This window comes from Cebus imitator, unplaced genomic scaffold (genome assembly GCF_001604975.1).
Source record: "Cebus imitator isolate Cc_AM_T3 unplaced genomic scaffold, Cebus_imitator-1.0 Scaffold102, whole genome shotgun sequence".
Taxonomy (NCBI): Eukaryota; Metazoa; Chordata; class Mammalia; order Primates; family Cebidae; genus Cebus; species Cebus imitator.
In genome coordinates this window covers 296,946-322,053 of record NW_016107417.1, presented here as the reverse complement: position 1 = coordinate 322,053, position 25,108 = coordinate 296,946, and the positions used below count along the sequence as shown (strand labels likewise).

The following is a 25,108-nucleotide window of genomic DNA, read 5'->3' as shown; positions in this document are numbered from 1 at the left end:
AGGTGTGGAGGGAGTGGGTCATGGCCCCAGCAGGGAGCACAGGGAGGTGAGAGACGGAGGTGTGTGTGGGTGTGACCCTGCGCAGTTCCCTGCTGGCTGTGGTTTTCTGCATTCGCTTAGTGTTTCTCATGGAGGAAATTGTGCATGCGCAAACGCAAGATCTGTGCTGTGCTCAAATTGTCCTGATACGTCACTGCGTTGGAACAGATGTGTTTTTATTTATTTATTTTATTTTGGGATGGAGTATGGCTCTGTCACCCAGCCTGGAGTGCAGTGGCATGATCATGGCTCACTGCAACCTCTGCCTCCTACATTCAAATGATTCTCCTACCTTAGCCTCCCGAGCAACTGGGATTACAGACATGGGCCACCCCGCCATGCCAGGTTTGCATTTTTAAAACAAGTGCTAGGCTAGGCCTGGTGGCTCACACCTGTAATACTAGCACTATGGTAACTGAGGTGGGCGGATTACCTGAGGTCAGGACTTGAAGACCAGCCTGGCCAACAAGGTGAAATCCTGTCTCTACTGAAAATACAAAAATTAGCCAGATGTGGTGGTGGGTGCCTATAATCCCAGCTACTCAGGAGACTGAGGCAGGAGAATCACCTGAACCTGGGAGGTGGAGGTTGCAGTGAGCCACGATCTCACCATTGCACTCCAGCCTGGGCAACAAGAGTGAAACTCCGTCAGAGAAAAAAAACAAAAACAAGTGCTGTAGCAGAAGCAACCACTTTGCGATGTCAGGCTTGTGTGCCCTGTTCCAGGAAGGATGTGCTCATGGTGTCCTCGGGCCCATCTGGAGTCTGCAGCATGGGGCATAACAGGTTCATTGGTGTGGAATTCCAGGACAGGCCTGGCTCCTAAGAACCCTTCTTTTATAAAAACTATAGAGCCCGCCTGTAATCCCAGCACTTTGGGAGGCTGAGGTGAGTGGATAACGAGGTCAGGAGATTGAGACCAGCCTGGCCAACATGGTGAAACCCCGTTTCTACTAAAAATACAAAAATTAGCTGGGCATGGTGGCAGGCACCTGTAGTCCCAGCTACTCGGGGGGCTGGGGCAGGAGAATTGCTTGAACCTGGGAGACAGGGTTGCAGTGAGCCAAGACTGCACCATTGCACTCCAGCCTGGGCAACAGAGTGAGACTCTGTCTCAGAAGAAAAGGAAAAAAAAACTACAAAGCCACGTGACTTCTTTCTCAACCGAGGATTGGTGTGGGAGCTTGTGTTATTATGGTGAAATCTTGGTACTTTCTTGATGCAGAGAGAGGCTCGTCTGGAGAGACGTTCAGATGGGCTGCTGTGCCCGTCATCAGTTTCACTGTCCTGCTCCCCATCTGAAGGCTGGTGCTGCCCGGACAGGCTGGACGCCCCCCTCCACCAGGTCCTTCCTGCAGCAGCAGCTTCTATTTAAGCTGTACTGCGCGCAGCTTCCAGTTAAGCTGTACTGTGAGGTCTTGTGAGGTCTGTGCCCTTGGCTGATGGCAAAACTCGGCTGAACTGAAATCCACAGCCACGCCCGCCTCCCTGTAGCTCCTCTCCTGGGCAGCTGTGATCATCGCCTCTGTCATGGTGCAGATGGGGGAAATGGATTCTTTCATCTTGCTTGGTGTAGATGACTGTCACATGGAGTTCTTTGGGAAAGGGACGTGTTAATTGATGGATGTGGCTCCCATGCTGAGAGAGCTCCTGGGCACACATTGCCTTAGAGTCTCATTGGAGCTGCGTTCTTTCATGGTGTCCAGGCAGAAGTGATGAAGGCTTGGAGGAAAACACAGAAGGTTTTCCACTTAATTTGGAAAATGTGCTTTTCCCTCTGGTGTCTGTTGCTAAGGTCCAGCCTCCTGCAGCCTCCCTGCTCCGTGGACTCCAGCTCTGATTCTTTACTCGGGGTACCCTGGCCCCTCCAAAAGCTGATGTCTAAATTATCATCCAATTGGCCGAGGTTTTGTTTTCTGTTTTTTATTTTTTATTGTGGTAAATACACATCCCATAAAATTGACCATTTTAATTATTTTGTTCTTGTTTTGGGGACAGGGTCTCCAATGTCGAGGCTGGAATGCAGTGGTGCAATCATGGCTCACTGCAGCCTCAACCTCCCGGGCTCAAGTGATCCTCCCACCTCAGCCTCCCTAGTAGCTGGGACTACAGGCATGCACTACCACGTCTGGCTGATTTTTTGGATTTTTTTTTGTTGTTGTAGAGACATGCTATGTTGCACAGGCTGGTCTCAGCTCCTGGACTCAAGCCATCTGCCTACCTTAGCCTCCCAAAGTGCCGGGATTACAGGGATGAGCCACAACACCCAGCCATTTTAACTTTTTTTTTTTAAAAAACAGGGTGTCGCTGTGTTGCCCAGGCTGGAGTGTAGTGGCGTGGTCTCGGCTCACTGCAACCTCCACCTCCTGGTTCAAGTGATTCTCCTGTCTCAGCTTCCCGAGTAGTTGGGATTACAGGTGCCCACCACCACAGTTGGCTACTTTTTGTATTTTTAAATAGAGTTGGGGTTTCACTGTGTTGGCCAGACTGGTATCGAACCCCTGACCTCATGATCCGCCTGCGTCTGCCTCCCAAAGTGCTGGGATTACAGATGTAAGCCACCTCGCCCGGCCTTTTTTTGTTTATTTAAATTTTTTTAGACAGAGTCTCTCCCTGTTGCCCAGGCTGGAGTCCAGTGGTGCAATCTTGGCTCACTGCAGCCCCCACCTCCCAGGCTCAAGTTGTGCACCTCCACACCCAGCTAATTGTTTGTATTTTATGTGGAGACGGATTTCACCATGTTGCCCAGGCTGGGCTTGAACTCCTGGACTCAAGCAGTCTGCCCACCTCAGCCTAGTCCGAAAGTGCTGAGATGGCAGGCGTGAGCCACACCGCACCTGGCCTGTTTGACCTCTTTTGGAGTTGACGGTTAAGTGGCATTCAGTCAGTTCACATTGCGGCCGTCACTGCCATCCATGCCCAGACGACTTCACCTTCTCACACTGAAACTGTCTGCATGAAACACCCACTCCACATTTCCCTCTGACAGCCACCGTTCTACCTTTGTCTCTCTCTGACTTCTCTAGGTACCTCAGATAAGTGGAATTATCGATATTTGCCCTTCTGTAACTGGCCTCTTTCACCTGGCATGATGTCCTCAAGGTTCATCTGTGTTGTAGCCTGTGTCAGAATTTCCTTCCTGAAAGCCTGGGTAATAACCCATTGTAAGGGCTGGGCGTGGTGGCCCACACCCTGTCATCCCAGCACTTTGGGAGGCCGAGGTGGGTAAATCACTTGAGGTCAGGAGTTAGACCAGCCTGGCCAACATAGTGAAACCCTGGCTCTACTAAAAATACCAAATTAGCCAGGTGTGGTGGCGTGTACCTGTAATCTCAGTTACTTGGGAGGCTGAGGCAGAATTGCTTGAACCTGGGAGGCAGAGGTTGCAGTGAGCCAAGATTGTGCCACTGCACTCCAGCCTGGGTGACTGAGTGAGACTCTGTCTCAAAACAAAAACAAACAAGCAAACAAAAAACCTTGGCTGGGCACCGTGGCTCATGCTTGTAATCCCAGCACTTTGGGAGGCCAAGGCGGGCAGATCACAAGATCAGGAGTTCGAGACCAGCCTGGCCAAAACAGTGAAACCCCATCTCTATTAATAATACAAAAATTAGCTGGGCGTGGTGGCAGGTGCCTGTAATCCCAGCTACTCAGGGGGCTGAGGCAGGAGAATCACATGAACCCAGGAGGCAGAAGTTGCAGTGAGCCAAGATCACACCATTGCATTCTGGCCTGAGCAGCAACAGTGAAACTCCTCAAAAAAAAAAAAGGGTATGTCTGTCTATGGATAGATGGACCACATCTTGTGATTTGCCCATCTGTGCTAGGTTGCTTCCACCTTTTAGTTGCCGTGAATAAGGCTGCTGTGGACATTTCCGTCCATGGTGAAGGCTTCGTACTAGTGAGGAAAAGGTATGTTGCTTGTGGTGCTGCGTGTAAGAAAGTTTGCGTTAACAACTATTTGTACTTCATTAAAATGAGAGCTCAGGGTTCAGGAAGCTGGCCAGCTGTGTAAAGTTTGCTGTGTTGTTTGTGTGCCGGGAGGAGTGTGGCCAGGGTGTCATGTCCTGTGTGACACAGTACACGTTTCTCAGATGGCTTTTCTCCAGACTGCCGTCCCGAAGTCTGGTTTTGCATCTGGTTCCCACAGACCCACCCTCCGCGGTGAGCCTGATTTTGGCCAGGGTAGCTGGAATCTTGCTTGTCTTCCAGCCTGGCGGCTGTGCCAGTGTCCCCAGCTAGAGAGCTCTGTGACTTTTAGGAAAGAACTTGTTCAGTTGGCGTTGACGCACAGCCCCCTGGGGTCCACAGCTCTGCGGTGATGTGGATGTTGTTATCTACAAAGACACGTGATCCTTCGTGTCCAGATGAAAGTGATGATGTCTTTGCAGCTGCTCAGCAAGGCTGGACCAGAAGCTGCTCTGTGTGTATGGGATTGGAGGGATAGGGGAGGGGGGCTCCCTTTCCATCTGGGTCCAAGAGGCTGGGCCTGGGGAAGAAGCCTCTTTTTATCTACTTGGAGACTTTGTTTTAATTGCATATTTTTGAGACAGGGTCTTACTCTGTCACCCAGGCAGGGGTGTGGTAGTAAGAGCGTAGCTCACTGCAGCCTCAACCTCCCAGGCTCAAGCGATCCTCCCACCTCAGCCTCCTGAGCAACTGGGACTACAGATGTGTGCCACCACACCCAGCTAGTGTTTTTTTTTTTTTTTTTTGGCTGGTTGGTTTAGGTTTTTGTTTGTTTGTTTGTTTTTTTAATACAGATGGGATCTTGCTATGTTGTCCAGAATTGTCTCAAAATCCTGGGCTCAAGTGTTTCTCCCACCTCAGTTTCCCTATGGCAGTGTGAGCCGCTGCTGCCTCCCTGTTTTATGAACTGCTCAAAGACATAGGTAAAGAAAGTCTGAAAAGACTTAAGACAGAGCCCCATCCTAAGATGATGACTCAAGGGAGAGGGAGGGGAGCTTTTCCTTCAGGCCTGGGTGGCAGCAGCCCAGGTGCTCCAGGCTGTCACTCGGGAACTTGAATGCAGCCATCTTTCAGGGTAACCCAAAGGGACCAGATCCTGAGGGGTGGTAGGCTTCTGGGCTGTCCCCTCCTCCTACATCAGTTCAGTAAGATCCCTTTGAAAGGATGCTGTGTCACAGGCCCCAAGAGCCCAGGCTCATCCCCGAGATGCAGAGGGTGGCCTGGGCTCAGGCAGCACTCAGAGGATCTCTTGGGCGGTGACCGTGGACAGTGTGGAGAGGGAGAGTCCTTGAGAGCCACTGAGAGATGTGGCTGCCCTGCCTTCCCAAGAGGGGCTATGGGTCATTCCCCACACTCACCTGCCCCCTACCCTTACCTGCCCTCTACCCCATTCCTGGCCTTCTTCCCTTGGGGAAGGGGTGGCCTGCACACCGGCTGTCCTGGCGCTCTGCAGAGGAAAGAAGATGTGAGGGCCACATTCCAAGTCTAGCTTGAGTCCTAGAAAGTGGAGAAGGCAGTGATGTCTTGGGCAGGCCCCTGTGGTCCTGGGTGCCTTCTTGGCTGTCAGCGGGGCCTTCCTGGGAGCACCAGTCTAGTGACGCACACACAGCTGGGTCCCCCTGGTGGGTTCACTGATGAGGGCTGAAATCCAAGGCAACAAGAGCTCTTCCAGAGGCCGTGGTCCCAATCGCTCTGGCATACTCGAGTGGGCACGTAGTAAGGAGCTTAGTGGAGCAGATAGACCCCCACACCAGTATTGGGATTTGACTTTCAGGCTAAACTTGGGAACTGTGGCCTCTGCTCTCCTGCTAGAGCTCTCCAGCCAGTGCCCGGTGGTCTCCGCCAGTTCCCGGGGGCCTCAGCCAATGCCTGGGGGGTCTCTGCCAGTGCCCAGGACCTCCAGCCAGTGCCTGGGGGTCTCCACCAGTGCCCAGGGGTCTCCGCCAGTGCCTGGGGGTCTCCATCAGTGCCCAGGACCTCCAGCCAGTGCCTGGGGGTCTCCACCAGTGCCCAGGGATCTCCACCAGTGCCCAGGGATCTCCGCCAGTGCCCGGGGGTCTCCGCCAATGCCCGAGGGTCTCCGCCAGTGCCTGGGGGTTTCCAGCCAATGTCTGGAGGTCTCTGCCAGTGCTCGGGGGTCTCCAACCAGTGGCTGGGGGTCTCTGCCAGTGCCCCGGGGTCTCCACCAATGCCTGGAGTCTCCACCAGTGTCCATGGATCTCTGCCAGTGCCCGGGGGCCTCTGCCAGTACCTGGGGTCTCTGCCAGTGCTCACGAATCTGTCTCTGTTTCTTTGTCTTGCAGCCCTTTGTTTTGACCTCTCTGAGCCAAGCCCAAAACCCAGACAGGCAGCCCCACGACCTCAGCATTGACATCTACAGCCGGACGCTGTTCTGGACGTGTGAGGCCACCAACACCATCAATGTCCACAGGCTGAGCGGGGAAGCCATGGGGGTGGTGCTGCGTGGAGACCGCGACAAGCCCAGGGCCATCATTGTCAACGCCGAGCGAGGGTAGGAGGCCAACGGGCGGGTGGGCGGCGGTGCCACGCCCCACCCAGGCACGCCCGCCATGTCTTCTGTGCAGTGTCAGCCTCTCCCAGGCTGGGAGGATTTTCCACCCCAGTAATCCAATGGGTGGCTTTCCAGAATCCCAAGAGCAAACACAAACTCGTTCACAGCCCCTCCAGGGAAGCAGAAAGCCCCAAGGGCTGGAAGGGAAGGGGTAGCTCTGCTGAGGGGTTACGAGGCAGCGCTAGCCAATGGGAGTTGCAGTTGATAGGTTTTGCACCATCTCTGTTAAACTCGAACCCTGTGCAGACATCCCCTTCATGGCATCCCAGGTTGGGGCTCCCTGTTGACTCGCTTGCGTTCCTCCACAGGGAGCTCCTGGGCTGCTTCCTCCCAGAGGCCCCTGACGCTCCCACCTGTTGGTCATCTGGATGGTGGGAAGGCACCCAGGACCTGGAGGTCTCCAGAGGGAGTCGCCAGGGAAAGAGGAAGACCGAAACCCATGTGACATGAGCCTCAGGCTCCAAACTGAGCATGGGAAGGTTTGGGGACAGGAGCACAATGACCTTCAGATAGCTGGGGGGCTGGCACGAAGACGGGAGCTTCAGCCAGCACAGGTCCGGGAGCCCAGAGTTCAAGTCCTGACTCTGCCACTTACTGCCCATGTGACCTCGGGCGGGTGGCATAACCTCCTGGAGACTCAGTTTCCTTATTGGTAGGAGTGACGGCCACAGTAGTGCAGCCCCTGCTGCTCACAGGGGCCTCGGTGGGCAGAAGCCCTGGGTCTGTAAGGTGGCTATGCAGGAGCCAGCTGAGCTGGGCTCCCAAGGGCCAAGGCTTCTGGGTCCTTAGCAGCTGCGGGAGGCCTGCTTCCATCTCCCATGGCTGCTGTGGGAAATTACCACCAGCTAGGTGGCTGAGAGTAGCGGACATTTGTTCCCTCACAGTTCCTGAGGCCCGAGATCAGGGTGTCATCAGGGCCCTGCCCCCTCTGAAGGCTCTGGGGGAATCTGGGATTCTGGTGGCTCCAGACATCCCTTGACCTGTGGTCATGTCACTCAAGCCTCTCCTTCTGATTGCACATTGCTTGGCTTCTTCTGTGTCTTTTTTTTGAGACTGAGTCTCGCTCTGTCCAGGCTGAAGTGCAGTGACATGATCTTGGCTCACTGCAACCTCTGCTGCTGAGTTCCGTCGATTTTCCTGCCTGAGCCTCCCGAGTAGCTGGGACTACTGGCACCCGCCACCACACCCAGCTAATTTTTGTATTTTCAGTAGAGACAGTGTTTCACCATGTTGGCCAGGCTGGTCTCTATCTCTTGACCTCATGATCTGCCTGCCTCGGCCTCCCAAAGTGCTGGGATTAAAAGATGTGAGCCACCGCACCCAGCCTCTTCTGTGTCTTTTAAGGACAATTCCGTTGGATTTGGGGCCCATGCTCACCCCATGTGGTCGTATCTTGATCCTTTGTGACATTTGTAAAGAACCTGTTTCCAAATAAGCTCACATTCCGAGGTTCTGGGGTGGATGTGAATTTGGGGAAGATTGTTCAACCAGTGACCTGTCAGCCTCGGGCAACCCTGAGAGGTGGGGGCTGGTGCTGTGGGCTCCGTGCTGGCCAAGGAGACGCCGTCCTCACGCCCGTCCTTCAACTGCCGCCTTCCCGCAGGTACCTGTACTTCACCAACATGCAGGACCGGGCAGCCAAGATCGAGCGCGCGGCCCTGGACGGCACTGAGCGGGAGGTCCTCTTCACCACCGGCCTCATCCGCCCGGTGGCCCTGGTGGTAGACAATGCGCTGGGCAAGCTGTTCTGGGCGGACGCGGACCTGAAGCGCATTGAGAGCTGCGATCTCTCAGGTATGCGCCCCGGGGCCTTCCTTATCGCCAGTAATGGCAGCAGCTGCCATATTGCTCAAGGCCTGCCGCGGGCCCTGCACTGCACCAGGGGCTTTGCGTGTAGCATGTTTCATCCTCGAGCTGACAGCTCCAGCCTGGGGTTCTGAGTGAGCCCCACGTGGCAGAGGCAGAAGAGAGTGAGCTCCATCCCCTGCCGTGGGGCCCAGAGCAGCTCACTCAGGCTCACAGAGAGTGAGTGAGCTGCTCAGGGCCCCACGGCAGGGGGTGGAGCGGGACTCCGGCCTGGCCTCTGCCCCCAGCACGTGCACAGGCAGCTGCTCTGCTCTGGGCCGTGTTAGGCCACAAGGGGCTGAGGAGAAATGAGAGTTGGTGCTTAGAGAGGAGGCTTAGTCCCCATGGCTCTTCCTGTTAACGATGGGGCAGGTTGGGGAGGGGAGCGGCCGTGCTTGCAGGGGCCAGTGGCCGAGGCCCACCTTTGGGACCAACGGGCTTCATCCTGAGGCCAGCCCAGGTGGCAGCAGGGCTTTCTGAGGGCTTACCTTGGGTTGGCTGCTTACAGGGACTTTGCTGCAGCTCCCCCCGTGCAGAGCACGGAATCCCCCAGGCCTCCGGCAGTCCTGTCAACCTCTGTCCTCCCAAGCCGAGCGTGGGGTGAGCGCTGGAGGTCAGCACTGCTCAGGGGGGTCCTCGTGCCACTTGCAGGGGCCAACCGCCTGACCCTGGAGGATGCCAACATCGTGCAGCCTCTGGGCCTGACCGTGCTTGGCAAGCACCTCTACTGGATCGACCGCCAGCAGCAGATGATCGAGCGCGTGGAGAAGACCACCGGGGACAAACGGACTCGCATCCAGGGCCGTGTCACCCACCTCACGGGCATCCACGCAGTGGAGGAAGTCAGCCTGGAGGAGTTCTGTACGTGGGGGCTGGCAGCAGGGTGGGCAGGGTGGCCTGTAACCCGGCCCCCAGGAGGAGGCCGGAGGCCAGTGCCAGAGCTCGTGTGGCCTCAGCGGGTGGTGGGCTCTGCCAGAAGCCGAATGTTGCCCGCCGGGGCTCAGCAAGACGCCCGGATGCCCCGAGGCCTCTGAGGTTTTCTTTTGCTTCGGAACAAATTACCACAAACAGCGTTTTAAGACAACACCAACTCTTTTTTTTTTTTTTTTTTTTTTTTGAGTCAGGATCTGGCTCTACTGCCCAGGCTGGAGTGCAGTGGCTCAAACACAGTTACTGCGGCCTCGACCTCTGGGCTTAATTAAGCAAAGCTCCTGCCTCAGCCGCCCAGGTAGCTGGGACTACACGTGCGCACTACCACATCCAGCTAATTTTTTTTGTAGAGACGGGGTTTCCCCATGATGCCTAGGCTGATCTTGAATTCCTGGGCTCAAGCAATCTGCCTGCCACGGCCTCCCAAAGTTCTGGGATTATAGGTGTGAGCTACTGGCCTGACAACACCCTGGATTGTCTCTCTATTCTGTAGAGCAAAAGTCCAGGCACAGTGTGGCTCACCTGGGTTCCCTGCTTGGTCTGATGCAACCAGAATCAGGATGTCAGCAAGGCTGGGCCTTCAGTGGAGGCTCGGTGGAGAAATCAGCTTTCTTGCTCACTCAGCGGGTGGTGGTTGTGGGACTGAGGTTGTGTTTTCTTTCTGGCTGTTGGTTGGGGACCACTCTCAACTCCTAGAAGCCAGCCTGGGTCCTCACCCGTGGCCCCTCTGCCTCAGCAGCGAAGGCTCCCTGCATCAGTCCCTCCTGCACCTCGAGTGTCTCCGACTTGCTCCTCTCTCACCGGCTGGGGAGCCTGCTCTGCTTCTAAAGGGCCCTGTGATTTGGCCCAGCCACCTTCAGATTAGATTAGCCTCCCCTTTGACAGACTCCAAGTCGGCTGATTAATAACCTTAATCACATCTGCAGAATCCCTTCTGTCAGTAAGGTCAGGATGCTGTGCTGGGGACTGGGGTGGGAAAATAGGGGGGCATTTAGGATTCTGCCTGCCACTGCCTTGCTTTGCCCCAGGGCTTGGGGGAGGGGCCTCCACAGCTGGGATCACAGTTCCTTCCTCCCCTCCATGGTAACCACCTGAGGATGACTTGAGACCAGCCTGGGCAACGTGGTGAGAGCCCATCCCTACAAAAAAAAAACAAAAATGGACCAGGCTGGGTGCAGTATCTTATGTCTGTAATTCCAGCACTTTGGGAGGCCAAGATGGGCAGATCACTTGAGGTTGGGAGTTCGAGACCAGCCTGGCCAACACAGTGAAACCAGGTCTCTACTAAAAATTCAAAAATTAACTGGGCATGGTGGCAGGTGCCTATAGTCCCAGCTACTGGGGAGGCTGAGGTGGGAGAATTACTTGAACCCAGGAGGTGGAGGTTATAGTAAACCAAGTTTGTGTCACTGCACTCCGGACTTGGCGACAGAGAGAGACTCCATCTTAAAAAACAAGAAAAAGGGCCAGGCATAGTGGTGACAAAGAGACCCTGTCTCAGAAAAACCAAACGCTGAATTCTTGAGACTGAGGAGGGTCACTGTGATGTTTTTCTGGGTGGGATGGGGAGCAGAGTATCTTCTGTCATTTCTTCCACCTGGGAGTGGTCAGCTCTCCTTCCAAGCTGCCTCCTCTTCTTCCCGTTGTCAGGATGTTGGACACATTTGGTTAACTGGATAGAATAACACCAGTTCCCAGGGACTTGATCCATTATTAATTTTATTTATTTATTTTTTTGAGATGGAGTTTCGCTTTTGTCGCAGGCTGGAGTGCAATGGCTCGGTCTTGGCTCACTGCAACCTCTGCCTCCGAGGCTCAAGCAATTCTCCTACCTCAGCCTCCCAAGTAGCTGGGTTTACAGGTGCGCGCTACCATGTCCAGCTAATTTTTTTGTATTTTTTGTAGAGACAGGGTTTCGCCATGTTGCTCAGGCTGGTGTCAAACTCCTTACCTCTGGTGATCCACCCCTCGGCCTCCCAAAGTGCTAGGATTACAGGCGTGAGCCACCGCGCCTGGCACGATTTGCTATTTTAATTCCCGTGTAGATTAGTGTCCTATGGCCGCTGTAACAGATGACCACAAACTTGACAACTTAAAGCAACAGAAATGGCTCCTCCCACCGTGCTGGAGACCAGAAGCCTGTGACTTAGCTGTTGGCAGGGCTGTGCTCTCTGGAGGCTGCAGGAAGGATCTGTGTGTTTGGCCCTTTCAGTGTTGTGGGTGCAGGCGTTCCACGCTTGTGGATGCACACCCCCCACCTCTGCCCATCTTCCTGTGGCTGTCTCCTTTGCCTCTGCATCTTTACCTCGTCTTTGTGTCTATGTTGCCTTTTACAGGGACACTTGTCGTAGGCTTTAGGGCCCACCCAAATCATCCAAGATGACCTCATCTTGAGATCCTTAACCTGCAAAGACCCTTTTTCCCAAAAAAAGACTATGTTCATAGATTCCAGGCCTTAAGACCTGGGTGTATCTTTCTGGAGGACACCATCCAACCCCTTACACAATGAAAGAAGGGAGGAGGGCCAGGTGCGGCGATTCACGCCTGTATTCCCAGCACTTTAGGGGGCTGAAGTGGGAGGATCGCTTGAGCCCAGGAGTTCAAGAGCAGCCTAGGTAACGTATTGAGACCCTGTTTCTACAAAAAGTGAAAAAAAAAAAAAAATAGCCAGGCATGGTGGTACGTGCCTGCAGTCCCAGCTCCTCAGGAGACTGAGGCAAGAGGATTGTTCGAGCCCAGGAGATCAAGGCTGCAGTGAGCCGTGATTGCACCATTGCCCCCCAGCCTGGGCTACAGAGTGAGACCCTGTCTCAAAGTAAGTAAATAAAGAGGAGAGACAAGCAGGCATTTGAGAGTGATGGTCATGGACACAGTGGGGACTGGTGCAGACAGGCTGGCCTGTGATGATGAGCAAGCTCTGTAACCATTTCCAGCCTCCACTTGTGTGTTAATGTCCACGTCAGTAGGAAGACTGTAGGCTGCCAAGAGGAATAAGTAGGAGGATTCTCCCGGGGTCGCTGGGCCTGCAGGAGGGCCAGTTCTCATGAGTTCTCATTTGGCACCTACCTTCAAGGCTGTGGTTCTGATGTGGGAGGCAGAGCCTGACCCCTCTTTGTCTTATTTTGTCCTTGCAGCAGCCCACCCATGTGCCCGTGACAATGGTGGCTGCTCCCACATCTGTATTGCCAAGGGTGATGGGACACCACGGTGCTCATGCCCAGTCCACCTCGTGCTCCTGCAGAACCTGCTGACCTGTGGAGGTAGGTGTGACTTAGGTGCTCTCTTTTGGGATGATGGACAAGTATCTGATTCTCTGCCTGCTGCGTTGCTGCCTGGCATCCTTTTAAAATCACAATCTGTAGCATCCAGTTTCCAAAGCTGATTGTCTCTTCCTTTGCCCTCCTTTCTTTTTCAGTATGTGCATTCAGTGCTATGAATTTTCCTCTAAGTACTTTATTTCCTGCATCTCACAAATTTTGTTATATTTTCATTTTCGGGTAGTTCGAATATTTTTACTCTTCTCCTGAGATGACATCTTTGTCTCATGTGTCATTTTGAAGTGTTGCTTACTGTCTAAAGAGTTGGGGCTTTTCCAGCTGTCTCTCTGCTACTGATTTCTAATTTAATTCCACTGTAGTCTGAGAGATTATTTTATATGATTTCTCTGCTTTTCAATGTGTTAGGGGTGTTTTATCAGCCAGCATCCTGTGGTCTATCTTGGTGAATGTTCCATGTACTCTTGAAAAGAATGTGGGTTCTGTCGTTTTTGGGTGGAGTGTTCTAGAAATATCAGTTGGATCCAGTTGATTGATAGTGCTCATCAGGTTGTCTATATCCTTCCTTCCTGACCGCCTGCGTGAGCTGTCAGTTATTGACAGGAATGTGAAGTCTCCAACTCTAACGGTGGATTTGTTGATTTCTCGTAGTAGTTCTATCTTTTTCCCTCCTTCTACCCTTGATCCTCTTCTCCCCCTCGGGCTTCCTGGTGGTGGTGGTGGGAGAGTGAAGAACATGGGCTTTAGGGCCAAAGAGGCCACGGTTCAAATCCTGGCTCTGTCACTTCCCAGTTGAGTGACCCTGGCTGGCGCCTGGCCGTCTCTGAGCCTCTACTTCTCTGTGAAATTAAGAGTATGTACCTAGCAGGCTGTCATGGGTATTAAGTAACAGGGCACTCCACCTGGACTCTGACACCTGATGCACAGAAATGCCAGCTGCTATGTCATGGGTGTGGCAGTAGTAATAAAGTGACCGTCTGTATCATCAGCACAGTGAGGCCTGCATGTCCAGGGTTTTCTGCACCTGGACTCTGACACTCGATACACAGGAATGCCAGCTGCTATGTTGTGGGTGTGGCAGTGGTAATAAAGTGACCATATGTATCATCACCGCAGTGAAGCCTGCCTGTCCAGGGCTTTCTGTCCGATGCCCCTGTGCTTCCAGGTGGCCTTGGATCCTGTTGGTTCTGTGCTCTGCTCAGCTCCCCTTCTCCTGTGGGAGCTCCTGGGGCTCCGCTTCATCCTACCCACAGCAGACAGCAGCACGGGCAGGCACTGCGTGTAAGCACTGGTTCTTTTTCTTTCTTTTTTCTTTTTCTCTTTCTTTTCTTGAGATAGAGTCTCACTTTTTGCCCAGGCTAGAGTGCAATGGCACAATCTTGGCTCACTGCAGCCTCCACCTCCCTGGTTCAAGCTATTCTCCTGCCTCAGCCTCCCAAGTAGCTGGGATTACAGGCATGCGCCACCATGCCCGGCCAATTTTTGTGCTTTTAGTAGAAACGGGGTTTCACCATGTTTGCCAGGCTGGTCTTGAACTCCTGACCTCGGGTGATACACCTGCCTTGGCCTCCCAAAGTGCTGGGATTGCAGGCGTGAGCCACCACACCCAGAGTTCTTTTTAGCAGCTTGTCTTGCTCCTGGAGAGACTGGCCAGGGCCCAGGAGCTTGGGGAGTAGGACTGTGGGGTGCTGCCTCACACCTCGAGTTTGGCCATGAGCAGAGGGGATCTTTTGTGACTGTCCCCTCTGGAGTGTCCTGGCAGCTTTGCTCCAAGTTCCAGCCCAAAAGCTCAGGTGGATTTGCAACCCAAAGGTGTCTGTGCACCTCCCACAGATGCCCGTGCTGCCCTGGCTGAGAGATGGGGCCGTCAGAACAGTATACCCAACACAGCCTTGGGCCTCCATGCCAGAGGCCATGGCCCTCCGTCCACTGCCCCTGGCCTGGGCTCCACATCCTCCTTGCAGGCTGGGCATGCAGCAGCACTCGGAACAGCAGAGTCTCAGGGACTGGGGACACAGACAGATACAGACACAGGCCACTGGCACAGAGAGGCCGGAGGAGCCCTTGGCTTCAAGGAAGTCCCCATTTCCTAGGGCTTCTCCCTCCCGCTTCTTGCAGAAAAATCACAGAAAACAGAGGCTGGCCTCAGGAGGGGGATGCTGGGAAATCAGCCCAGGCCTTACTGAAAGCTGAGCAAAGCTCCTGCCAAGCTGAAATCTGATCAAGGAAAAAGCATCGGTTTCAAGCTGTCACACTGCATCCAAGCCTTTGGATGTTTGGAACCCCCAGGCCTGCCCCGTAACTGCTGGGCTCACCCGGGTGACAGGGACTGTGGCACCGGGCTGGCCTCATTTTGAGATGGAGCCTCCCAGCTTGGGGACTTGCGGCCCCTTCCTCATGGCTCAAGAGACATATATTTACTGCACCGGTGCTTGTCATGCTCTGGTGGCCACTTTGGGGAGATCACAGAAAGACGGGACTCACTGAGGTCTCAGACATGGACCTTTTGATAGTGGCAGGAGCCAGGCCGGTAAAGGGACAGCCAGAGTTGCCTCAGCAGTGGCACCACTACTGCCGCTCAGCCCTTTCCTGAGCCGGGCGCACCCCTGGCTCTGGCCCCAGTGTCCCAGTTACAACTCACAGGAGCTTGCTGCTTCTGATTGGGAGAAGAGGTCGGAGGCTTTGGGAGGCTGAGGGGCTGCTCAGTTTCACAGCTACTGAGGGAGGCTTGGGCTCCATCTCAGGCCTGCCCTGCCCTCACCCTCCAGCCACCGGCTCCCTGTCTCCTCCGTGGCCAGGCACGGCTTGCAGACATCTGTCCTTGGCTCCTCTCAGCTGCCGTGGGCCGACCGTGGCCAAGCGCAGCAGGGACAGCAGCTTCCTTTTATTTCTCTCGTCTTTGATCAGGCCCCCTCCCCTGTGCCACAGTCCCTGTCACCCGGTGAGCCCAGCAGTAATGGGGCAGGCCTGGGGGTTCCAAACATCCAAAGGCTTGGATGCAGCGTGACAGCTTGAAACCGATGCTTTTCCCTTGATCAGATTTCAGCTTGGCGGGGGCTTTGCTCAGCTTTCAGAGAGGCCTGGGCTGATTACCCAGCACCCCCTCCTGAGGCCAGCCTCTGTTTTCTGTGATTTTCTGCACAAAGTGGGAGGGAGGAGTCCCAGGAAATGGGGGCTGCCTTGAAGCTGAGGGCTCCTCTGACCCCTCAGTGCCAGTGGCCTGTGTCTGTGTCTGTGTCCCCAGTCCCTGGGACTCTCCTGTTCCCTGAGTGCTGCTGTGTGCCCAGCCCGCACTGAGGACCTGGAACCCCAAGGGGCAGGATGGCCTCCACAGTCACCTGTAGGAAGTGGCCTCCACCCTCTCATGATCCTCCACTGCACAGCCTCCCCCTCCTCCGCCTCCCTGCCCTCTCCCGAGGTGTCCTCAGCCCTCCTGCCTGTGCTTTGTCCCATCTTCTGCAGGCGCCTGGGATGTGCTGACCGGTCCTCCGCTGGCTCCCGCCTTACGGTGGACACACTGGCCACCACAGAGGCATGACCCTGCTTCTCTGGCAGCCTCATACCCACAGCAGGTGTGGCTGCAAACCCCCTGCCTGCTTTCTCCTGAGGAGGGCGCAGTGGGCACTCAGGTGTGGCTGAGCAGGCGTGTGTTGGGCCGTGGAGGAAGGACTGCTTGCTCCAGTCAGGGCCAAACTTCCCGCCCCGAGCATTTCTGCTGTATTCGGTGCAGCGCCTGCTACTTAGCTCGGATCGCCAGTCAGCCCCCTTTCCCTTCTGCGTTGGAAAACAGACGGATGCGTATCTTCTTGCAGCAAATGTGTATTCTCCTCCCCCTTCTTCTGGGCTGGGGCTGGAGGTGGGGCGGCGCCCAGGAGCTGCGTCAGTGGAGGATGCGTGCGTGCAGCACCCGAACAGCAGGAATGCGGAGATGGTTCCAGTCCGTCTCCACTTCTGCTTGGAGGCCCGGACACACCGCTGCCTGGGTTTTGCTGGATGGGGCTGCGTGTGATGCTCTCCTCTGTCCCTTCCCCAGAGCCGCCCACCTGCTCCCCTGACCAGTTTGCGTGTGCCACCGGGGAGATCGACTGCATCCCTGGGGCCTGGCGCTGCGACGGCTTTCCCGAGTGCGACGACCAGAGTGACGAGGAGGGCTGCCCCGTGTGCTCCGCTGCCCAGTTCCCCTGTGCCCGGGGCCAGTGCGTGGACCTGCGCCTGCGCTGTGATGGCGAGGCCGACTGTCAGGACCGCTCAGACGAGGCCGACTGTGATGGTGAGGCTCTCCCCGCCAAGACCCTGGCCCTGCCCTCTGGGATAAGGAGCTTGGGGCTACCTCCAGCCTGAAAGGAGTTGGGACTCTGAAAAACCTTTGCTTGGAGGGAGTTCACCAAGTCTGTCTTTTAGGCTCAACAAGGAAAACTGCAATCCCACCCGTCCTGTCCCACCAGGCAGTATGGCTTGAAGGCGGAACGTGAGGGTCTATCTCAGCTTCCTGCATTAGCTCAGGAGTTTCACAGAAACCTGAGGCACGTTTGGTGGTGGGCTGCAGAGGCCCCCGGCTTACACCCCGGTAAATCCCTCCTGAACACAGGGCTGCCTCTACTGAGCAGTCTGTGGGGTTGTGCTTAAACCTGAGTGGTTTCTATTGACTGTAGAATCAGGAGTTAGAAAGAGATTTGCTCAGGCATCCTGGGCCCTCACTGACCAGCAGGATCTCCCTGTAGATCTTGATAATGAGACAACATCTCTTCAGTGCCCCCTCTTGAGTTTTCCTTTTTTTTTTGTTTTTTTTTAAAGACAGAATCTTGCTCTGTCACCCAAGCTAGAGTGGCCCTGGTGCAATCTTGGCTCACTGCAAACTCTGCCTCTGGGGTTCAAGTGATTCTCCTGCCTCAGCCTCCCAAGTCGTGGGATTACAGGCACACACCACCATGCCTGGCTGATTTTTGTATTTTAGTAGAGACGGGGTTTCACTGTGTTGGCCAGGCTGGTCTTGAACTCCTGACCTCAGGTGATCACCCTCCTTAGCCTCCCAAAGTGCTGGGATTATAGGCGTGAGCCACCGCACCTGGCCTGAGTTTTCCTTTTATAAATGACCTGTTTGGTTGGTGGCCTGCCACATATTGTCAGCATCTCCGGCCCAGGACCGCTGAGGAGCTGTCAATGCCCTGCCTCTTCCAAAGCCACCGGCTCTGTTAGGTAACACAGATGGAGTCTGGCTACTGTCCTATGTCGTCATTCACAAGGAGCAGACATTTCGTAGAAGATGAGGGTCTGGGAGTAGCCCCCCAGCATGTTTTTCTATAAAGGCACAGTGGCTAAGTCCTTCCAGCTCATTGACTGTTTGAGAATTTGATGGAGTCTGTAAACTAAGGGCCCAGGGGCCAAATCCAGCCCGCCACCTAGTTTTGTAGGTAAAGTTTTCTTGGGGCACTGCCACGCCCATTCATTCATTTATATCATGTCTATGACTGCTTTCAAGCCAAAGACAGGAGAGCCAAGTGGTTATGCTGGAGACCTACGGTCTTCAAATCCCCAGTCCTCATGTCTGGCCCTTGACAGACAGGGCTTCCCCAGCCCTGCTGCGCACCCTGGCCCGGCACCTGCTCTTCGTGATTTCAGCTCGCAGGAGCCGTGGTTAGGAATTTTCCCTGTGTTTGTCCATTTTTCGTTGCTCTGAAGGAGTGCGTGAGGCCGGTGGGTTGGGAGGGAAAGAGGCCTGTCTGGCTCACGTTCTGCAGGCAGGATCAGCATGGCACCTGCATCTGCGCAGCTTCCAGTGAGGCCTCAGGAAGCTTTGACTGTTGGTGGAAGGTGAAGCGGGAGGAGGTGCATCACATGGCGAGAGAGGGAACAACAGAGAGAGAGAGAGGGAGAGAGACTGACAGCACCTCACCCTCTTGTTCTCACCTTGAGAGGAGGTGCCAGGCTCCTTTAAGCAACCAGCTCCCACGTGAACCACAGTGAGAGCCCACTCGTTACCGCAGGGAGGGCACCAACCTGTTCCTGAGGCATGTGCTCCCATGACCCAAACACTGGCCATCAGGCCCTACCTCCAACCTTGGGGGTCACGTTTCATTTTATTTTATTTGTACTTGAGAAAGAACCTCGCTCTGTTGCCCAGGCTGGAGTGCAGTGGCGCCACCATCTAGACTCACTGCCACCTCCGCCTCCCGGGTTCAAGTGATTCTCCTGCCTCAGCCTCCCGAGTAGCTGGGATTACAGGCACCCGCCACCACGCCCGGCTAATTTTTGTATTTTTAGTAGAGATGGGGTTTCACCATGTTGGCCAGGCTGGTCTCGAACTGCTGACCTGAAGTGATCCACCCACCTCAGCCTCCCAAAGTGCTGGGATTATAGGCATGAGCCACCACGCCCAATGAGGGTCACATTTCAGTTGCGATTTGGAGGGGCAGATGTGGGAACCATCTGAGCCCCCTAGTCCCACTCCAGCTGCCCCTCCTGTATGCCCTGAGGCACTGGTGGCGGGCCCTGGCTGCACGCTCCATTTCAGAAGCTTTCTTCCCTTCTCGGTTACCAGAAAATCATGGCATCCATGATATGGACAGGGTCCCTTTATCTCCCGTTCCCAGGGCGGGACCCCCGGGGCAGGGCAGGTGGGGAACTTAGCAAGCTCCCTGGGGCGGGCATGGCTATGGTTCCCTCCGGGTGGGCATCTGGGGAGGGGAAGAGGCAGTGGTCTGCATCCTGGCTTGCTCTTCCTCCCTGGCCAGAGGCCGTGGCTGCTCTGCTCCCATGTGGGCTGGCTGCACCTCCAGTGAGTTCTGCTCCCTCCCCTCCCCGCAAGCTCTGCTGGGCACCACTGCCCTTCTCAGCCCCCACTTTCGGGAGAGGAGACTCCTCACGGCAGTTCTTGTCCTTGGCACCCACCCCCCAACCTGGTAGAGCCTTGGGCAGGGTCTATTACTGCTTGCATGGCTCGGACCTTCCCACAGTAGGCACCTGACAGATACCTCTTGGGGGTGGTGGCAGGAGGTGCGTTGAGGTCTCAGCCTTGGCAGTCCCTCCCCTACTCGGCATAGGCCTCATCACAGGGGTCCTCGAGGGAGGGTGGAGACTGCACTAGACCACTCCCCTGGTCCTAGAAAGGGTCCCATCCATCTGCTCTCTGTTTGGAGCCCAGACCTTGGTTGCTGGGCCCTGTGTGGCGGGCTGGGGGCGCCCTCCAGCCTCTCTGAGTGTGGCAGCCCCTCCTTGCAGCCATCTGCCTGCCCAACCAGTTCCGGTGTGCCAACGGCCAGTGTGTCCTCATCAAGCAGCAGTGCGACTCCTTCCCCGACTGCATCGACGGCTCTGACGAGCTCATGTGTGGTGAGCCAGCCTCTGGCATGGGGAGGGGGCATCGGGCTGGGTTCCCCCGGGAGCGCGGGGTCTAGGGGAGGAGACGTGCCTTCCCAGTGGGGCTGGGCGCTGTGTGAGAGACTCAGGTGGCTGGGAGGCTCCTTGCGGGAGGCAGGGAAGCCTTTCCCAGGGCAGTGGCCAGGAGGACAGACTGTGAGCTGTGGGCTGGGTGGCCATGGAGTCCGCCTTGGCGGGCGGGGCTGACCGTGCCCAGGTGCCTGCAGCACGCACCCACCCATGGGACCTCGTTCAGCAGCATCCATCAGGCAGCAAGATTAGCCCTGAGGGCTGCAGTGGTCCTGCTACCTGATGGCTTACTATCTGGCTTAAGGAGGAGGGATGTTCACATATGCACGCGTGTCGTGTACACACATGTACATGACACATCCCACATGCTCCTCAAGTAGCATGACCTGTGCAGTCATGGATATAGGACCTAGCGGGTAGGAGGCCAAGGCAGTCAGGGAAGCTTCCTGGAGGTGGTGGCTCCTGAAAGGCTGTCTGATTCAGGCAGGAAGGGAGCTGAGTTCAGATGGGAAGTAGGAATGAGTCATTAAGTCTGGGGACATGGCCACACCTTCACTGCCAAGAGACCTGGGCTGAGAGCTCTTCTCTTCTGGCTGCAGCAGGGAGAGAAATCTGGGGGTGGGGACAAATGAGCTTCCTCAAGGGACTCCCTGTGTGCTTTGGCACCTTCACGCCAGGTCAGGCTTAGGACCTGAAGGCAGCAGTGGGGGTCACCAAGGGTCACCTCCTCTGCTGGGCAGGCTCCCTGTCTGACAGGCCTGTGCCCAGGCCTCCAGCGCAGCCATGGGCCCCAGCTGTGGGAGCGCCATTGATGCGCAGCCAGGCCTCGCACGGAGCCCGCACGCTTCCTCCCCTTCCTCTCACATCAGGGACGCCCTCAGGACTGCTGGGCCGACCTTGTGGGAGAGTGAATGTGGCTTTTGCCAAAGCTGAGTCTGGAGCATGGAAACTTCCTCCAGGGCAGCCTTGGTAGTGGGGTGGGCACAAGGAGCCCACCCGGAGAGCCTGTGCCTCCTGTGGCCTGGGGGGGTAGCACCAGGGGCCGCCTGGCTTTGCACTTTCACCAACGTCACCTGGGCTGGCCAGGGCGCACTCCCTTCCGCCACCACTGAGGGCCCTGGCGAAGGAGTGAATACCGGGTTGCCTTGGCAGGGATGTGTTGAGGGCTGTGGGGAGTTGGACAGGGGCCAGGGTCGGAGTTGGGGGGGAGACCGGGAGGGTGGCAGCCGTGCAGGCTGAAGGGCTGTGTTGCCCTGAGGTTGTCCAGGCTCCCCAGGCCTAGCCTCCCAGCCCCCCTGCTTTCTCCCCACCGTCCACCAGTGGCAGAGCCAGCCCCTTCAGGGTGCATAATGTCGGCCACCTCTTTCTGTCTCTGGCAGAAATCAACAAGCCGCCTTCAGACGACACTGGAGCCCACAGCAGCGCCATCGGGCCTGTCATTGGCATCATCCTTTCCCTCTTTGTCATGGGTGGCATCTACTTTGTGTGCCAGCGCGTGGTGTGCCAGCGCTACGCGGGGGCCAGCGGGCCCTTCCCGCACGAGTATGTCGGTGGGACACCACACGTGCCCCTCAATTTCATAGCCCCGGGTGGCTCCCAGCATGGCCCCTTTACAGGTAAGGAGCCTGAGATATGGAAAGACCCAGAGGAGGCAGGAGAGTAGTCTGGCCAGCCTCGGGGAGTGGAGCAGGGACACGCTACCTTGGGCCCTCTTGTGCGTGTGGCAGACGTTGCTAACCAGTCATGGCATTCAGGCTTTCCTGCTGAGCCTGTGCTTGGCAGCAGAATCCTTCCACACAGAGGCCTGCATGGCCACAGCAGCCCACCCTTTGGCACTGCAGGCGTGGGGGGAAACTCCCTGGACTTGACCTTCAGTATCCTAGTGGGACATGTGCTGTGTTGTCCACAAATCCTCATGTCCTCTAGAATGAATGTGGGGCAGCTGGGCGCTCTCTAGAGATGAAGGGGCCACTCTGTACCATAAGCAGCTTTGTCCTGAGTGCAGTTGGGACTTGTGGCTGAGCGTGGTTATGGTTCCTACATGACCCAGGCACCAGGAAGGCAGGCTGTGTTTGTAGATGGCGGGGCAGCTGCACCACGCTGGTTTGTATCATACGGATGACCACGGTATGTCTAAGAAGGCAGAGTCCCTGTGAGGTCCTGCGCAGCTCCAAGCCACCTTGAGGATTGCCTCTGCCCACCCAGCCCTGAGTTCCCTCTCCCCTGTTCTATCCTGCTGTCACCCCAAGCCAGCCTCATTGGGAGCCCGTTGGATGGCAGGTGTAGATGCAACCCGCTTATCTCTGGGGAGCAGGGTTATCAGGCTTCTTAAGAGCTCTTGGGGCCGGGCGCGGTGGCTCATGCCTGTAATGCCAGCATTTTAAGAGGCCAAAGCAGGCGAATCATGAGGTCAAGAGATCAAGACCACCCTGGCCAACATAGTGAAACCCCATCTCTAGTAAAAATACAAAAATTAGCTGGGCATGGGGGTGGGCACCTGTAGTCCCAGCTACTCAGGAGGCTGAGGCAGGAGAATCACTTGAACCTGGGAGGCAGAGGTTGCAGTGAGCTGAGACTGTGCCACTGCACTCCAGCCTGGTGACAGAGCCAGACTCTGTCTCAAAATAAAAAAGCTCCTGGAAGCCTGCAGTGGTGACACCATCATGGTCACAGCAGCCCTCAGAGAACGGGGCCCTGTCTGTTCCTGGCAGGCTCTGTGCTGCCCCTCCTGGATTCCCTGCCCCAGCAACCGGCCCCTCGGGGGAGGTATCATGTGTCTCTCGTTTCGCAGATGAGTCCTGGAGAGCTCACCCTGGTAGTGGCCAGAGAGGCCGGCAGCAGAGGGAGGGGGGTACATCTTCGACAGGACACACCGACCCGGTCTGGATCTCATGGGTAGTGGGAGCTGAGGGGACTGCCCTGTGTCTGTGCAGTGGCTCAGCTGAGCCTCGAAGCCACCTGACCCCCCGTCCCTTCCCCGCCAGGCATCGCATGTGGAAAATCTGTGATGAGCTCTGTGAGCCTGATGGGGGGCCGGAGCGGGGTGCCCCTCTACGACCGGAACCACGTCACAGGGGCCTCGTCCAGCAGCTCATCCAGCACGAAGGCCACGCTCTACCCGCCGGTGAGTGGCGGGGCTGGGGAGGAGTGGGGCGGGATGTGGCTGTGGGCCCCTCCCACCGTCAGTGCCAGCCAGAAGAGGCTTCTCGGGTTCTTGGGGGCTGTCCCCGCTGTCGCCTCTGAGGCATGCTCGCCTGCTTCCCTCTCTACAAACATTCTGCTTTCTTCTTTAATGACATTGTTGTCTGTGGATACTCTGAAAACCACACAAAAATATAAAGAGCTGAAATCTCACGTGAATCCACCTCCTAGAATGGCTGTGGGGTCATGTCAGCATCCAGGTGGCTGCCTGTTGCACACGGCCAGCCCAGTGATGGCCTCCTGCACCAAGCCCGTCTGCCCTCTGTGAGCTTCCCCTCGGCGTGCCCGCCACAAACCCCCTGTCCTCCCAGCAAGGAAAACAGCTGGATGGTTTTGTGCAGGACAGACACACAGGGTGATTTTCGTGGCTAAAATCCTTCCCGGAGCTTTCAGCAGGCGGAGGGGCTGGCTCTCCCCGAGCCACAGCCTCCAAGTGAAGTGAGCGTGAATAGGATAAACTGCCGGCGCCTTCCAGCATCCGTGGGGCCGGCTGGGGAGAACGCCCATTTCTGGGAGCACAGCCCCAGGGTGCCAAGGCGAACTTGGCGCCTGGATGTGAACCCCTGTGTGTTGACACGCTTTGAATGCTTTTCATTTCTTCCACAATCGAGTTCCCGCAGCTGTTTGCCCCTAAGGTAAAGCCAGCCCCTCCGCTTCCTCTGGGGCCTCGCCAGGGCGCCCCACCTCGCCAGGGCGGGTTCCTCCTGCCCTTCTGAGTGTTCCTCACGTATGGGGTCTTGTCTTCTTTGTTTCTTTCTTGTTTGTTTTTTTTTGGGACAGGGTCTCGCTCTGTCACTCAGGCTGGAGTGCAGTGGCGCCGTCGTGGCTCACTCCAGTCTCGATCTAGGCTCAAGTGATCCTCCCACCTCAGCCCCCAGGTAGCTAGGACTGCGCGCATGCGTCCCCATGCCCAGCTAATGTTGACATTTTTTGCAGAGACAAAGTTTCACTGTGTCACCCAGGCTGGTCTCAAATTCCTGGCCTCCAGCGATCCTCACGCCTTAGCCTCCCAAGGTGTTGGGATTCCAGGCGTGAGCCACAGCACCTGGCCTGGGGTGTTGTCTTTTTTGTTTATTTCATTTTTACTTCTTTTGTGGGGTGTTGTCTTCTTATTGCACCTGACATGGTGGGCCCTGGGAAGGAAGGAGCAGAAGAGGGTTATCCTTGGTTTCCTGGACAGGAACTGAGTCTTCTGGAGGCTCCAGGGCCCGGCTGTGTTTGGGGACAAAGGGAGCTGGGAGCCAGAAGCCGAGAGTTTAAACTACTTCTCTGCTCCTGCTGCTGCACCACCACCTAACCAGCCAGGAGCGCCAGAAACCGGAGCACAGCCCCATGCACACAGCAGGAGGCTCAGGAAATGGAATTCTCCTTTCCTATTCACCCTTGGGAGCTGGGAGGAGCTTATCAGGCAATAAGAGATGGCACTGACCAGCCAGCTATTTTTTTTAAATCACTTGATTGTTTAACCATACAACTCACCCACTTCAAAAAGTGTACGATTCAGTGGGTTTTAGGATATTCACAGATGTGTCCAACCCTCACCACGGTTAATTTTAGAACATTTTCCTACCCGTAAAAGAAGCTCTGCATGAAGCTAGCTATTTTCAAATTAGCAAACTTAGGCTGGGTGTGGTGGCTTATGCCTGGAATCCCAGCACTTTGGGAGGCTGAAGTGGGCAGATCACGAGGTCAAGAGATCATGTCCTGGCCAACATGGTGAAACCCCGTCTCTGCTGAAAACACAAGAATTAGCCAGGCGTGGTGGCGGGTGCCTGTAGTCCCAGCTACTCGGGAGACTGAGGCAGGAGAATTGCTTGAACCCAGGAGGTGGAGGTTGCAATGGGCCTACATAGTGCCACTGCACTCCAGCCTGGTGACAGAGCGAGACTTA

The 25,108-nt window shown here is 55.9% G+C and overlaps 1 protein-coding gene across 1 annotated transcript in view; it reads left to right on the top strand.

Moving 5' to 3' along the window:
• Positions 1-25,108, top strand: part of LRP5 (LDL receptor related protein 5) — a 133,509-nt gene that overhangs the window by 101,394 nt on the left and 7,007 nt on the right. The window contains exons 14-21 of the mRNA XM_017536942.2: positions 6,312-6,520; positions 8,184-8,374; positions 9,077-9,286; positions 12,490-12,615; positions 16,664-16,900; positions 19,849-19,959; positions 21,396-21,632; positions 23,001-23,140. Of these exons, the coding sequence (XP_017392431.1) occupies positions 6,312-6,520; positions 8,184-8,374; positions 9,077-9,286; positions 12,490-12,615; positions 16,664-16,900; positions 19,849-19,959; positions 21,396-21,632; positions 23,001-23,140 (1,461 nt within the window). The remainder of the gene's footprint in view (positions 1-6,311; positions 6,521-8,183; positions 8,375-9,076; positions 9,287-12,489; positions 12,616-16,663; positions 16,901-19,848; positions 19,960-21,395; positions 21,633-23,000; positions 23,141-25,108) is intronic.